Genomic DNA, 13,393 nt, shown 5'->3' with positions numbered 1-13,393 from the left:
AATAATCGTAGCAGAGATATAATGTAAAATATTTTAAAATTGAGGAAACCATTAAAAACCGGGATACAAGATTCTGGTGTTAGAAATCATTTATGTTCACAACAATGTTAAATTTAAATAAATTTAAGGGAGGGTATAGCCCCCTTAAGTTTTGTTTATGAAAGGGAATATTTCTTTGATCATTTTAAGATTGAAGCTATTTTTATTTTTCTTGAGATAAATCTTTATCTGTCCTATATGCAAGAGGATCGATTAAGTTGTGGCAAGCAATATAATATGAATTGGAGGTTTCAGCGGTTCAAATGTTTTTTTAGGTTAAATTTACATGTTTCTGTTGGGATTGTCTAAATGATAACTGTTATATGTATTTCTTACTCTTAATTGTTTAAACATTTTTTAAAATATTTATTTCATAGCGTTTCATACGTATTGTGTTTGTATTAATATATTTTTTTTTTGTTTTTCTTTTCCATTTATCGATTTATTTATTTTCTCAGTTTACTTTTGACGATCGGTTAACTTCAAAAATGAGTATATATTATAAAATTTTCATCAGTGGTTTTTGATGTAATCTTGTACTTCTATTTATATAATTTACATTAAAATTATTTTAAGGTCGGCTAACAAACATAGTCTTTGGACTTTATGTTTTTTTTTTTTTTTTTTTTTTTTTTTTTTTTTTTTTTTTTAGTTTTATTGTTGGTAACAACCTATTGATAATAATGAAGAGACTGTGAGTGTTGTGAGTTAAAAGAATTAATTTGTTCCATGCTGTAATTTTTCAGGAAATGTGAACCAGAACAAGAAAGAATTTCAAATGAAATTAAGGACAACACTAAAAATTTAGAAAAAATTAAATGTTTCATTTCAGAGACGGAATCAGAAGTCGATAAAAATAAAGAAGAATTAATCAAAGTTGAATTACAGTGGTCAAAACAGAAATCATCTTTAAAAGAGTCATGTGACACTGCTAAAGAGTAAGTTTATTATTTTTTTTATTAGTTTATCATTTTCAATGGCTTTTTTTCTCTACTTCACTGTAAAATGTTTATAAAAAGAGGTACGGTGAAGCCAGCAGGAATGTGTGGAACATCCACTTGAATTGATGCGATATGGTTTGCCATTTCTTATGATTAATTTAATACTGTATGTTAATAAAGCTATGTTTTTCCATCGATTATGATTCATGTCCATCTACTCTTGTAGTTTTATAGGAAAGAGTTGGAATTAAAATGATTTTTCAATTCAGTAAAATGTAAGTAGTGTATATTCTTACAATAGATGCGATAAATATACAAAAGTTATTCAGAAATTAAGTTCCTGTGTGTGTGTGTGATAAAGATTAATCCAGTGATTATGCATATTTACTGGTGAATTTGAGTAATCGCCCCCCAATGTTGGACAATTTAGTAAATATATAGAAATTTATTAAATATACATTAATATACGTATATTTATAAAAAATATAAGTAAAATCCACCTTACAAACAAATTAAGATTGTCTCAAGATCTTTTGGTTTATTTCAAAACCTTCATCAGCAGTTAAAAATATTATAGTAAGTTAAAAAATTAAAACAAATTCATAGGTTAAAATACTTAACACAGTCATGACTGCATGCATTACAACAGTATACTGAAAGAATATAAAGCTACTCTGGTGGATTAAAATGTAAATAAAAGAAAAACCATGTTATTATAATTATTATTAATATATTTAATTAATTTATTTGTAGTTCATGCGAGTGTTATGTTAATTTTTTTATATATTTTTCCTGTTTATCCTTTTTATTTTTAATTAAATATATTAATAATAATTATAATAGAATATCACATAATAATGATGATAAGTTTGATAAACAAGGGGTATATAGTCTGGGTTGTGAGGATTGCAATATGTCTGTCTGACGAATCATAAATTCTCTATATGTGCAAAAGAACACATGGGCAGTATTAAAAACAATAAACCAGAAAATTCAAATTTTGCTAAACGTATATTAGATTATGATCACTCATACAATACTAATACTTCTATGAAAATCGTAGACGTTTCTTACAATTATAATACACCCAATTTATAAAAATATTACATTTACAGTAATAATAAAAATTTAATTAATAAAAAAAACTTTTTAAAGATGATAAATTGTTTAAACACCCCTTAAATTAAGTATATTGAAATAATAATTTAATCAAATAAAATATCATTTCTGATGACATGGTTTTCCTTTTATTTACATTTCAATCCCCCAGAGTAACTTTATATTCTTTCAGTATAGTATTGAAATTTATTAAATTTACATTTTACATATTCTCCATATTAACATATTAAAATAACAACTCGACTATAAGCAGAAATTACTGAATTTATTTAGGCGATTAATCAAATTCACCAGTAATTATGTATAATCAACCGATTAATAAAATTTACCGTAACTATATACATGAGGTTTGATATAAAAAATGCGGAATTTTAGTTTTTTTACAAAAAAATCATTATTCAATATTGATTTTATCAATATTGAATAGAATGAAAAAAAGTGCCAGCACTTTTTTTCATTCTTCGAAAAACTTCATCTCAATGTTGGCAAAATTTTGTCCTTTCAAGGTTTTTTTCAGCTTGCAAAATAGAAAGAAGTCAGAGGGGACCTTATCCAGCAAATATGGGGGCTGAGGCATCATAACAGTATTTTTGGCAAAAAATTCAAGAACTGTGAGAACTGTAAAGTGTGAGCACTTGCATTATCATAGTGCAATTGCCATTGTACGCTATCTTCGGATCGCTTCATGCAAACAGCGTAGAAGTTCCAGGTATTAATCCTTATTGACTATACAACCTGGTGACAAGAACTCATGCATGATACGCTAAACCGTTGAAATCGAGCAACACAGTGATCATAACCTTCATATTTGAACGAATTTGACAAGCTTTTTTCAGTCTTGGCTTTTCAGGAAGCTACGATCGGGCCTTAGTTTTGGACCCACCGGGTTGGTCTAGTGGTGAATGCGTCTTCCCAAATCAGCTGATTTGGAAGTCGAGAGTTCCAGCATTCAAGTCCTAGTAAAGCCAGCTATTTTTACACGGACTTGAATACTAGATCATGGATACCGGTGTTCTTTGGTGGTCGGGTTTCAATTAACCACACATCTCAGGTATGGTCGAACTGAGAATGTACAAGACTACACTTCATTCACACTCATACATATCATCCTCATTCATCCCCTGAAGTATTATCTAAACGGTAGTTACCGGAGGCTAAACAGGAAAAAGAAAGGGCCTTAGTTTTGACATCATACCTGTACACCCATGTTTCATCACCAGTTATGACTGGTGATGAAACTGTTATCAACAGTTATGCGATTGTGGATCTTTGTTCGCTTCATTCAGTCACTCCTGCTTCTGGTTGAAATTCAACAATTTTGGAACAGATTTTGCTGCCACATGTTTCATGCCCAAAACATTTGAAAAAATTGCTCGGCATGAGCCAGATTTGTCAATATCATCAGCAACTTCTCTGATGGTGATTCTTCATTACTTTCTTTCCTTTATTGAGGTTGTCATCAGTTATCGATGTGCTGAGATGTCCGGGGTGCTTGTCATCTTCGTCTTCATGGCCCTCTTCGAAATGTTTGAACCACTTATAAACACTTGTTTTATTTATAGAAGAATCGCTGAAAGCATCATTCAATATTTCTAATACGTGCTTGACTTAATTCAATTCTTAAAGCAAAATTTAATGCAAATTCTTTGTTCCATTTTTTCCATAAGTTAAAAATAGCTGACCTTGCAAGTTAAAAATGCATGTAACCTTTTCCACAGCCAACAATAAACTAAACATTCAATACAGCTACCATGTAAACATACATCAGGGATGAGTGTACCAACACAACAAAAAAAAAAATTGTGACAATTGGACTTATACAGCTCAGGAAATTAAAAAATTCAGCGTATTTTTTTATCAAACCTCATATGTATTTTATACACACTCTTTATACAGAGTATTTCTAAATTAGTTAAACAAAAGTACCATTAGTAATGAAAAATTAAATAACTTACAGAAATGTTTGATACAACACTAAATACAGTATATCTTTTAAGTTTCATTTATAAATTTTCAATAAAGCTACCTTTTGTAACACTGCAGATATCTCATCTATAATCAATTTCCTGTCAAGTACTATATGGAGCATGTCTTAATGTACGGTGGCAACTGTTTCTGTTATCCAGTGCTGCAGCTTATTAACATTTCCTGGAAACAGAGGAACAACTCTCTGTCTTTAATATAACCCTGTACAGAGAAGTCCATCGGAGGTTAAATCAGGCGATCCCGGTGGCCAAGAAATTGTTCCACCACATCCAAACCAAGTTGGCATTTTTCTATTGAGATATGCGACAACTGTACTATGATAATGTAGTGATGCCTCATCTTACTGGAAAATGAATTCTGTGCCCGCATCCAGTCGTAATTGTGGCATTAGATAGTGTTTAATCACATCCAATTACAGTCGACTGCAAAAAAGAAAGGACCGTAAATTTGGTGACTGTGAAAATTTACTTTAGACAAGTCCCCTGTACATATTTGACTGTGTGAAGTGGATTCCACTCACCCAATATCTGAACATTATGTCGATTTACTTTACCACCGATACAGAAGGTTGCTTCATTGCTGAACACAGTTTTGTTAAGATAATTATCTTCAGTCTCAGTTTTGTTTAACATGTTAAATAGTAATCGATTGCACAGTACTCTCCATACTGTAACCTTAAGAATACTAAATTGTAAGTTAGTGTGTGCCATTGATTTTCCTGGACTACAAATGAATGTCTACAGCACTTGTTCTATTGCCGCTTCAGAAACTAAGGTCTGCCTGACCTGACGTCTTATGTAATACACAACCTGTTTCAATGATACATTTGTACTGTGCAATAACAGACTGTCTGAGATGGTCACGATATTTAATCATGAATTGTCTCCGAACTGTAGTAGCTGATTTGGATTCATGAAACCTTGAACAACACTGAGCCATGCTTTGCACCGGTATAAGATGTCATGATGACCGATAGAATTACTCATTCACATGTACCACCTAGTGAGAACATCAGGAACGAAGGTGTTATTCGGGAATGATACTTGAAGATATGCTGGGTTCAGTGATGTATCAAACAGTTCTGCAGGTTATTTTCTTTTATCATTATTAAAGATTACTTTTATATAATTAATTTATAAATACTTTGTACATACTTTATTATATTATTTATATATACTTACGACTACTCTGACTTTAGGTTACAGCAAAATTGAATGAAGAAGAGTCCATAAGTTTTTATAAGGAATTTTAGATTGAGTAATTACATTTTATATTTCAGAAAGTTTGAGAATCAGGAAAATATAATTAAAACAAAGCAAGAACAAGCAGATATAATAAATAATGAAATAAATGATTTAAACAGCAAAATTGACAGTAATGACCATTTAGCTGATGTTTTATACGATGCGTATGAAATAGAATACTCTGAAGAAATGGAAGAGGTAATGATTTATTTTTCTTTGATACATTCATTTTACATCTCTCTCTCACATTGTACATATATATTGACTTTTAATATTAATGACTTGAAATTAATTAGATTTTTGTTATTATTTATAAGGTTGCTTTTATTTAATTCTCTTTTTCTAGGAAAAATATTGTTTTTTAATAGCTTTACTTTCTTCTAGAAAAGTAAATATTATTTGTATAGTCTAAGAAGAGAGTGCTGAAACAGACTTTTCATGTTAAGCACTAATAACATATACCAAAAGACTACAAAGCAGTTGTGAAATGAGATAAAAAGTTTCAAAAAGTTAATTGAATGAAATATATATTTAAATTATATTAAAATAAACCACTTATTACAGAATATTGAGCTAAGACATATCTTACTTTAATTACACCATCTAAGTACTTGCAGGATCCCCACATCTTCTGTTATGATTGAAATAATTTATAACTCCATAATAAAAATTGCATATTAATTTATTATATCAGTACTGCTATCTATTGCAGTTTTTATAAGACGTCTCTCTCAAACACTGACTGATGGTTTATCAAATTGAAATTTTGTTTGTATTCATATGTAATACTTTTCTGATATATTTAGTTTTTGTCATTTTTATTAATTTCTAATATTTTTAAATTTGTGTTAATATCAGAAATAGAATTTTTACGTTTTTAGTACAATTTAAATATAATTTTTAATATATATTCAAATAATTCATCAATATCAGCGTGTTTTTACCAAAATACAGTAATTAGGTAAGTTAAACTTACCATATTATTTCCCATTATCAATATTTGCAGCATTCTGCACCTTCAGTAGGTATTAGATTCTATATCTATTATATTAAAACCGTATTCTTTTAATTGTTTGATCATGAAAGAGATCGATTTAATCGATTAGATTATGTATGATAGAGATCATAGATCATGGTATTTCTTGTCTATTGAGATAGTATTTAGCATGTTTTTTTGCATATATTATTTATGTTGCAGGCATCAAAGTGTGTAGAACATTACAAAAGAACATTAGAGAAGTTTGGAAGGCAGCATTAAGAGAGCAGATGTTTTGTTTATTATTAAACAAATAATTGGGGGGGGGGATTAGTATTAGCAACTCCTGTTAGAGAAATTCAAATTGTTGAAATGTGCCTCGTATTGAAAGCTGCCCCTCCCTCAACCATTTGGCATTAAACGTCAAATGGTATTATTTTTATTTTTAAAATTTCTTTATGCATGCTTTGTATAAAAAATATAAAAACTTTTTTTTTCTGTTTAATAAATATAGTATTTAATTAAAATAATTGTTATAAAAATAAAATAAAATAATTGTTAATGTTATGCTACAAACAATAGGTTTAAGAATTATTTTTATTACTAAGACATTACTGTATACCAATATCTTATATTCTGAAGTACATGCCATTATTACATTCAATTAGGAAGTATATAGTACACAGTGCTGTAATGATGTATCAAAATCAAGTACATTACATACAAAAAATTGAAAGTTTTTAGGGCCTTGGTTCAAATATTTCTTTTTGGGAACAGACTGATATAAAGAAGATTGTAATTTAGAATCGATGTAGTTGAATAATTGTTTGAATGATTTTTAATATTGTAAGTAATATCCTTTAATTAATTCGATTTTATGAAAGCTTTTCTAAAATTTACTTTGACTGATTGTTGAAAATTAGCCATATTGTGGCTATCAACAATCTGTAATTTGTTACATGCTTGTCTACAATCGATGGTAAATCAATGCTTTGATGAAACACAAGATGGATCTGTCTGTTCCTCCTGTCAACATTTTGATTTATAGAAAGGTTAATTTTTTTGCAGATAGTTTAGAGCAATGTTGAGATACATCAACAGTTTTTTTATTTATGGTAATAATGTTCATGTAATTAATGGTAATAATCAACACAGCTGTTGTGTGCCACTCTGGGTTTTTTTTTTAAAGGAAGAAGAATAGTAGATTTTTTATTGCCTCCCTTCAATTTGAACTTGGGCTAAGTCCCTTGAAATTTCCTTTGTTAAGATGAAGGTCTGACTAGTTATTAGTGGTTTGAATCCAGTACATAGTTCTTGGGTGGAAGTAATAACTGGCAGAGTGTTTGTAGATGTATTGTGTTTGTAGAGTATTTGCAAAAGCTTACATTGTAATAAAATCTGTTTGAATGATGGTGATAACTATGTTAAATAATGTACTGCAACTGGTGGTAGTTATGGCACTTATAAATATGCATATCTGTTTAGGCATCTTCAAGTATTCCTACCTTTTTGAGTAGCGTTATGATAATACATTTTACTACTTATGTGATGTAATGCGGATTTTAAATATGGAATGACAGAAATGAGAAGAAATTAACATTGCATTAGATAAAATAAAAATGACCACAAAGAACAAATGGTAGAGTTATAGTATGAAATATTAAAATCGGTTGAGTTCAATAAATATATATTTAGTATAGTTTAGTAAACATTTTCTATAAATATTGAACATCTCAATATTGAAAACTTTAATAACAGTAGATCATACTTCTGTTACTTTATTATCAGCAGTTAATGAAGATTATGAATTTATTATGAAAAAATCTCAGAGTAGTTCTATAATAAACTTTGAAACTGTTGAAAACCAATTTGCCTAAATCATTCCTGGTTTTGAATATTCTTTACCATATACATTATACTAATCATATTCATGAAGAGTTTAGTATAAAGAAGAGTGAATTTTTAATTGTACATTAGGTGAACAATGGAAGTCTTAAAAAGCTTTGATGTTTTAGCTACATGATTTAGAGAATGTATTGATGTGGAACTTTCTGTTCAAGATATTGACTGTGATACTAGCGGCACTTACTCTACAATTTCCTCCTCAAACAGAATGACATAAATATTTATTTGTTGAACCGATATATATTTACATTTTGGGGAAATTGTGACTAATGGAATGAAAATGATACTGTTCTAACATTAACACTGTTAATCACTTTCAATCCATTAGTTTATTCCATGAGTATGATGAATACCTATGTTATTTCAACAAGGATGGGTATGTGCCATTTTAAGAAGAAATGTGTAAGGTCAAATTGATTAGCGTTCTTTGAATGAATAATTTTCACAAAGGTTCAATCGTATCGTGGTGCAAGTTAAACTTTATGATATTAGATTCAGTTGTTACTATATTTGTTTTTTTAACCTACTGGCTATAAGACATCGATTTCAATTTGAAATCGGTCTTGTGATTTGCACAAAAATCAACAAGGAATTTTATTCATTTTTACCTAAATGCAATTTAATCCCTTGAGCTGTTTTAAAATGTCCCTGAAATGATTTTAATGGGGTATTTAGGGTTTGTATTGTTAAGGATTTGAAGAAAACAGCGTTTATCCTTTAATAGTCAGTGTTCTCAGTGTTAGCCATTTTTCTTTCTTTTTATACCTTATCCGCCCAGCGAATGCCGGTGATCATAATTATTAATTTCTGTCCTGAAAAGAGTTGTACTTGACATTCTAAACCTATCTAGATGAAAATGGGTTTTGTCACTCATCATTATTAGGGTGTTTGCATCTTCTGTAAGAATGGCGTTCATATGCCACAAAATCCCTTTTAGTTGGCTGCTGGACGATCATTATTTTGTACGGGTGAAATTTGAGATCATCGTGTAATATGTGATGAACTGAACAGTGTGACACATACTAGTCCATTTAAATTGAGATACATCTGTATCTCAAAAACTACACATTTTAGAGAAAATGTTTCCTATTAAAGTTTTAACATTTCAATGGGGAAATACATTCACAATCTATGTTGTCTTTGTTGAAGTAAAGGTCATTTCAAGGTTAACTTAATTTTTTTAAATAGGAACCAATATTTTTTATTACAGAATTGAATTCTTTGCAAAAAAATTAGAATTTAAATTCAGATTTTTTTTTTCTAAAATTGATAGTTTTTTTAGTTATTAATCTTCAAAAATGTGGCAGGCCTATTAATCGGTGTCTTCAGTTTCTGTAGGTCTGGCCTAGCTGATGTTAATTTTAAATAAAAAACAACTAGTTAAAAGATTAATGTAAATAAAATCCATTTCGTTTTAACTAATCTTTTTAATCAAAAACTACATATCGGTATGGTATATAGCCTACATGTGTTGCAAGCTTTGATCACTTATGTCGACTCGATGAAAATATTTGGTTTAATGCCCCACACTTCCAGCATCACTAAACTGTATTACAATTAATTATACAGAAGCACATTTTGCAGTATTTCTACAGGGGATTGTAGAGCATATAAAGCTACTATCTGATTAACATTTCAGTGACATTCCCCGTAAAGCAAAATTACCTCAGTTTTTTCTATAATTGTAAATCGTTCCATAATATCCAATAAATAAAAACTAATTAATTTAATAGTTGGCAAGTAACAAACTAATAAATTAATTAATTGAAGACACTGATAATACGTTCACTTAGACAAATGTCATTTGAAACTTGAACTTCATTTTTAGACTATTTTAAAATGTTCGCTGGTGTTTACATGCTCAACTTCTTTTTCTTCTTCTATTGTTAGTTTTATTATTGTTGGCATTGATTATTTTTTATTTAAAATTTAACATCAGCCGGATATAACTTGTCAGCGGGGCCAGACCTAATGACACTAAAAACGCCAACCTATAAGCCTACAGCAGTTTTGAAGATGAATAACTAAAAAATTACAAATTTTAGAAAAAAAAGTCTGAAATGAAATTTCAATTTTTTTTGCAAATAATTAGATTCTACAATAAAAAATATAGGTTCCTATAAAAAAAAATTAAGTTGACCTTGAAATGACCTTATCAAGGACAACATAGATTGTGGACGTATTTCCCCCTTGAAATGGGGAAAGTTTAACAGGAAACATTTTTTCCTAAAATGTACAGTTTTGGAGATATACATGTGTCTCAATTTAAATGGACCACCCGATATATAAGGTCATACCTTGATTAATGTTATCTCTTATAATGAAACCTTGATATAACAAATTCTATAGTTTATGATCTTGTTTTTTAAATCGTATTTTATGAAAACATTTCTAAAAGATAAATGAAGATAAAAAAATGCTGTAGGATAATGAACTTATCTACAAACACATTATTTATTAAAATTTAGAATTAATGAAAATAATTAAAACTTTAAATGTATTTAGAAACATAAATTAACTATTAATGTCACTCAGAAAGTCAAAGATTTAGAAAATCTTGAGAATAACAGTAAAAAAAAAATGATAAAATGTTGCCGATAGAAGTTCCTACTGAAAAAAATATTGACAATAAAAGATTTGAAAAGTTTGAATGATGTAGATAATATTTTTAATCTTTCTTTCTTTATGAAAATGACCCAGATTTAGGAATAAGTGTTATTGTAAAATAATTAATATTAAACACAGTAAGTCTGTATAAGCAATTATTAAATGAAAGAGAAAAGAAGCATAAGTAATCAACTTGTGTATTTATTTTTTCAAAAGTTGTGATTGTACAATTGTAATTTTATCGTTTTGCAAACATTTCTTCCTAAACAGGGGTGTGATTATTATATAATTCATTATGTAAATCATTTTAATTCGCATATGAAAAAATTTTATAATCGATTAAAATAGATATTTTTAATGTTTTAACATAATCAAAAATAGATTAAAAATTACATTCCTATAATCATATATATATATATATATATATATGGTGTTTATAAAAAGTATTTCAAGAATTCAGGGAATGGTCCCTAAAGCGAAATAAAAAACTTTATTATGCAGACACGTTTGGAAATGTTTAGTTTCCCAGCTATCCACCACTTAATATTTTTAACATTCAAATTTATTTTTCAGGAATGGTTAGCAGTATTGTACTATTATATAATGGTAAAGGTTTGCTTGTATACAAATAATGGTACCAGCCTGATCACTCAATCTATTTCAAAATGGTGACCATACAAACTTTTTAATTTTTATTTTATTGTAATATTTTTAATATTATTAAATTTTCATAATTTACTACGTGATAACATTAATAAAAATATTCCAGTTGAGATTGTGTCAAGTTATTTAACTTTACTCAGGAAGACATTTTTTAATCTAAAGTAACTCATTTCAAGAATTTTTGTCATAACTTTATTCATAAACAGATTTGAATAAATGTCATTTTCTTTACGTATAAGTATATATATATATGACTTGCTACCCATCTCTTGCGTCAAAAGTCAGATTTTAACTGGATTAATCTGCTTATGTGTAAGGTGTATAATATTATTCTACTATTTAATAAAGTCTGTATTGGTAAAATTCTTGAACATATCTTTTTCTGTTTCTGTATTTCAGCATCCTTTAGAAAAGAAAAAAAACCTTTGTACTATATATATTCTTGATAGTTCCTACATTACAAATTACTGGGACAGAATGAATAATTTAACTTTATATCTAATCTAACATTTTCTTCAGAGGTTTAAATATAAAATAATGTACAGAAAAAAAAGTTTTTCCATTTACAGGTTTAGAAATTTTGTAATTAAAAAAATTTCAGTTAAGAAACAATTTTGACCTAGTTAAGAAATAATTTTATTACCTAGTTTTAGGTACTGTAATTCCCACCTGATCATTAAGAGTGCTAGCAGTAGTAGATTTCGATTCACGTCTGCTGCCTGCTACCATACATTTGGGAACATCTATTATAATATTGTCTTCTTCATGATGAAAGTAACAAGGTTTCGCACACCCAGCGTTGCGCAGTGGCTCATCCCAAAATCCTTTTCCCGCTGTGATGTTTAAATTCGTTTATGCGGTTGGCGCACAAACAGAAGCAAGACATCAATGTGATTAAAGGCAGAATTATCAAAAATAAACAAACTTTTAAAACATAAAAGAATAAAATTTATTGACATATATGAAAATTGGCGTCGAAATGTGGAGTTTTACTCCATATATATTTATAAATAGGAAGTGCCATACTCACGTGTGCGTGTACATCGCTCTTCCAAATAAATATGGAGTGTAGGTTTTTTTGTTTATTTTATATAAAATTTAATTGACTGTTGTGGAGTCGAGAATTATGATCTGAATGATTAATTTTGTTTATTTCTTAACAATATAATAATTTTTCTTAATAAACAATTTACCTTGAATTAATTATTATTGTACTATTAGATACAGATCGGTTCAGAAAATAATTAACTTTAATTATTTTAATTCAAAATGAAAATATAATGGAAACATTTTATATGAAATAGAAAATAATAAAATAGTTTTCATTATCATAAAAACCAAAACCGACCCTTTTGGAATTGTTCTCTTTATTGCACGCGGTTTAAAATGGTTTACCTAGAAAATCCCTTGCATTTCATTTGACTCATTAGAAAAATATGTTTATCGAATATAAAATTATTTTTCACTAAACAACAACTTTTTATTTTATTTTTATTTCAGTATTATAAAGTAATATTCATTTTTGTATCCGTAAAAAAATAAGTAATATCTCATTTTCCCGTGTAAATTAGATTATTAAAAGCAATTTCTTTCAAAAATTGTTTTGCGATAATATTTTTAATTAAACTAAAAAATCAACAATTCCGAAGATTGACCAAAATAAATAATATATCAGCTCTTTACTTATAAAATTTTGAAATAAGTTATCTCCCATTTACTTGATTTTCCATTTTAACAGCATTAAATAGTTTCACATAATAAATGGAAAATAATATTAGTAAAAAAAAATATTTTGAGCATAAAAAAAAAATTATCGGTGATTCGATACCGAACCCCACAAATAGCAAAAGGAGTCGTTACCATTGAGCCACACACGCTACACGAAGACTTTGTGTCAGTTGCACTTCATAAGA

At 28.4% G+C, this 13,393-nt stretch overlaps 1 protein-coding gene across 2 annotated transcripts in view; it reads left to right on the top strand.

Annotated features, from left to right (window-relative positions):
- LOC142333819 (uncharacterized) overlaps nt 1-11,833 on the top strand; it is a 34,684-nt gene extending 22,851 nt beyond the window's left edge. For both annotated transcript variants that reach the window (XM_075381359.1, XM_075381360.1), the window contains exons 7-9: nt 786-977; nt 5,365-5,527; nt 6,528-11,833. In XM_075381359.1, the coding sequence (XP_075237474.1) occupies nt 786-977; nt 5,365-5,527; nt 6,528-6,587 (415 nt within the window). In that variant the 3' untranslated portion in view covers nt 6,588-11,833. The remainder of the gene's footprint in view (nt 1-785; nt 978-5,364; nt 5,528-6,527) is intronic.
- Nucleotides 11,834-13,393: the final 1,560 nt, after the last annotated feature.

The sequence above is a fragment of the Lycorma delicatula genome, chromosome 13 (genome assembly GCF_047948215.1).
Source record: "Lycorma delicatula isolate Av1 chromosome 13, ASM4794821v1, whole genome shotgun sequence".
Taxonomy (NCBI): Eukaryota; Metazoa; Arthropoda; class Insecta; order Hemiptera; family Fulgoridae; genus Lycorma; species Lycorma delicatula.
This window is presented reverse-complemented; position numbering and strand designations above follow the sequence as displayed.